Below are 2,730 nucleotides of genomic sequence, written 5' to 3'. Positions count from 1 at the left end.
TTTTTTTTTTTTTTTTAATTCTTCACCTTAGTTTTGGTATTGCCGGATTCTATTTTCCTTTGTGGGGACACTATAGCCGGCAATGTAGACTTTTACATTTTTTTCGGCTTTGAAGTGGCGTTGACCCATCGCACACATTAAATCACCAAAAATCGTATTAATACAAGCGGTCAATTTGTAAATGGCGTCGCTACTTCAATCATGGAGACTTTGATTCTGATTACAGAAGCAACTTCCTTCGGCTCATTTTTTTGAGAGCACATTTGTGTTGTTCCATTTGTCTTCAGTGCTTGTGGCATCCAGCACCTAGAGAGAGCTGGAAAGCACCTGACCCTGTTTGACTCCTTTTACTTCTGCATCGTGACCTTCTCCACCGTGGGCTACGGAGATGTGACGCCTCAGATCTGGCCCTCACAGCTACTGGTGGTCATCCTCATCTGCGTGGCCCTGGTGGTGCTCCCGCTGCAGGTAGCAAGTCAACACCGGTGTCTCGAGGGGCTTCGCTGCTTCGTTCTTTTTCGTGTCTTTCGGCCTTAAAATCGTATTTTTGTTTTTCAGTTTGAAGAGCTTGCGTACCTGTGGATGGAGAGCCAGAAATTAGGCGGAAACTACAGTCGCCACCGAGCACAGACGGAGAAGCATGTGGTGTTGTGTGTCAGCTCGCTGAAGATAGACCTGCTGATGGATTTCCTCAATGAGTTCTATGCTCATCCCAGGTTGCAGGTACAGTTTAGAGAGAGCGAATAGCGGGCTTTGTCTTTTTGCATATTGCTCGATGAGTGTTTACTCTTTTTATAGCATCGTGACTTTCGTCTGTCTTGCAGGATTATTACGTGGTGATCCTGTGTCCCACCGATATAGACATTCAGGTTCGCCGCATTCTCCAGATACCGCTGTGGTCCCAGAGGGTCATCTACCTTCAAGGATCCGCTCTCAAAGACCAGGACCTGATGAGGGCCAAGTGAGTCTTACAAGGATGCCGCGTTAGCCACCGCTGACATGTAACTTGTCTTTGAAAGTATCAAATTCTCTGCGGATGAAACATACCTATAATTGATCGACTGATTGATTGATTCAATCAATTTCAATTTAAAAAAGAAACAAAAAAAAAACAGTTAATTCACAGTTTTTTTCAAGGAGACAAGTGAATCAAAAAGATGTCGGGTACATCTCATCTTAAGCTACATTGTATCAAGCCTGTGCTCCTTTTTTTAATATAACAAAACCTGCAACAGTTTAAAATCAGAAACTCGAAATAATGTGACAGTAGTCGTCATGTTTTTTTTTCGGGGTTCATGTATGTACGTGTATGTATAATACTGCCCCCTGTTGGTCAAGTCACACACACCAGAAGTAGTCGCACAATCGTTGAATGAAATCATGATGCACAAACTGTTTTGATTGTTTTCATTTGATTTTATTATGTTGTTACTGTGGTGTATATTTTTTATAAATTGCAATACCGTAGAGTGCCATACAAAATTGCTGTTTTAGCGAGGGTTTGAACAGATAAATAGCATTTCTATTCATTTTAATGTGGAAAGATTTGAGAGGCAAAAGTGTTTTGAGTTGCAAGCTTGATCACGGGACTAATTAAACTGTTCAACCAAGGCACCACTGAAATCTCATTTTAGTGATATAGAATTAGTTGCTGTTAATGATTGTCAACCATCTGTTTCAGAATGGACGATGCCGAGGCTTGTTTCATCCTCAGCAGCAGGAATGAGGGTGACCGAACTGCTGCAGTAAGTCACAAAACCACTTGTCAAACTCAAACTGTGACACATCACACAATGGAGCAATTTATTTATTTTAATTTTTTTGTACCTCGACACACTGTTAAAAAGTGTCTTTGCACCTCAGAGGAAAGCATTGCTCGACGCAGTTATTGGATTATTTATGATTGTTTTCTGTTGAACTCACTTGGGTGCCTCTCCTCCACAGGACCATCAGACTATTTTGAGGGCTTGGGCCGCAAAGGACTTTGCTCCTAACTGTCCGCTCTACGTACAGATTCTCAAGCCAGAAAACAAATTCCACGTTAAATTTGCCGGTAAGTACCTACAGATTTCCTTTTTGGAAAAAAAAATCTATGGGCACCTTAAGAAAATAATCAATCCATCGTGGAGTGGGACATTTCTGGTACATTTTCTGGCACGTTTTCAGGACTTTTCGATGGAAGTCAAACTGGGGAATTTTGGAAAGGCATTATTTTCAAATATACTGTACAAAAAAAACTCATCTGCAAAGAGAGCAAAGTAAAGAGAAGAAAGGCTTGCTCTCCCTTCCATTTTTAACTCAATTATTGTTGGAATGACAAGGCTATCCAATTCTGTGCCTACCAATTATTTCCCTACCGTCTGCATTTCCAGATCACGTCGTATGTGAAGAGGAATTCAAGTACGCCATGCTTGCACTGAACTGCGTGTGTCCGGCCATGTCCACCTTAGTGACGCTCCTCGTTCACACCTCCAGAGGACAGTAAGTGCGCAAACACTTCTGTGACTCCATCTCCGTTCGATTGCACTTGTCGATATTTGCGTTAGGGTGCCCGGACTATGAATATGATTGTATTAAAAAGTGTTATGTTGTAGCTGAGCCAGGTTGCTAGGATTTGATTTCTTGGTTCAGTAGGCCCATTCGTTACAGTGACATCCATTCTCGATCAATGACAGTTATTCATTACAGCAGCGGAATGCTTGTACATCCTTCAAGTTATTTTCTTCATGG

At 41.8% G+C, this 2,730-nt stretch overlaps 1 protein-coding gene across 1 annotated transcript; it reads left to right on the top strand.

Annotated features, from left to right (window-relative positions):
• Positions 1-255: 255 nt before the first annotated feature.
• On the top strand, positions 256-2,507 carry LOC109509833 (potassium channel subfamily T member 2-like). Its single transcript, XM_019859690.1, has 6 exons — positions 256-468; positions 559-723; positions 825-961; positions 1,682-1,745; positions 1,945-2,053; positions 2,373-2,507. The coding sequence occupies exons 2-6, from the start codon at positions 583-585 to the stop codon at positions 2,483-2,485; spliced, it is 564 nt and encodes a 187-aa protein (XP_019715249.1). The 5' UTR covers positions 256-468; positions 559-582; the 3' UTR covers positions 2,486-2,507.
• Positions 2,508-2,730: the final 223 nt, after the last annotated feature.

This window comes from Hippocampus comes, unplaced genomic scaffold, assembly GCF_001891065.2.
Source record: "Hippocampus comes isolate QL1 unplaced genomic scaffold, H_comes_QL1_v1.1 C17055743, whole genome shotgun sequence".
Taxonomy (NCBI): Eukaryota; Metazoa; Chordata; class Actinopteri; order Syngnathiformes; family Syngnathidae; genus Hippocampus; species Hippocampus comes.
The sequence above is the reverse complement of the archived record's forward strand: the minus strand, read 5'-3'. Positions and strand labels throughout refer to the sequence as shown.

What these genes read in the sequence shown, in the direction of transcription:
- LOC109509833 (XM_019859690.1), top strand. Translation starts at nt 583, where the DNA reads ATGGAGAGCCAGAAATTAGGCGGAAACTACAGTCGCCACCGAGCACAG. An exon ending in ATGCTCATCCCAGGTTGCAG is followed by an intron (nt 724 to 824) that starts GTACAGTTTAGA and finishes TCTGTCTTGCAG; the next exon opens with GATTATTACGTGGTGATCCT. An exon ending in AGGGTGACCGAACTGCTGCA is followed by an intron (nt 1,746 to 1,944) that starts GTAAGTCACAAA and finishes TCTCCTCCACAG; the next exon opens with GACCATCAGACTATTTTGAG.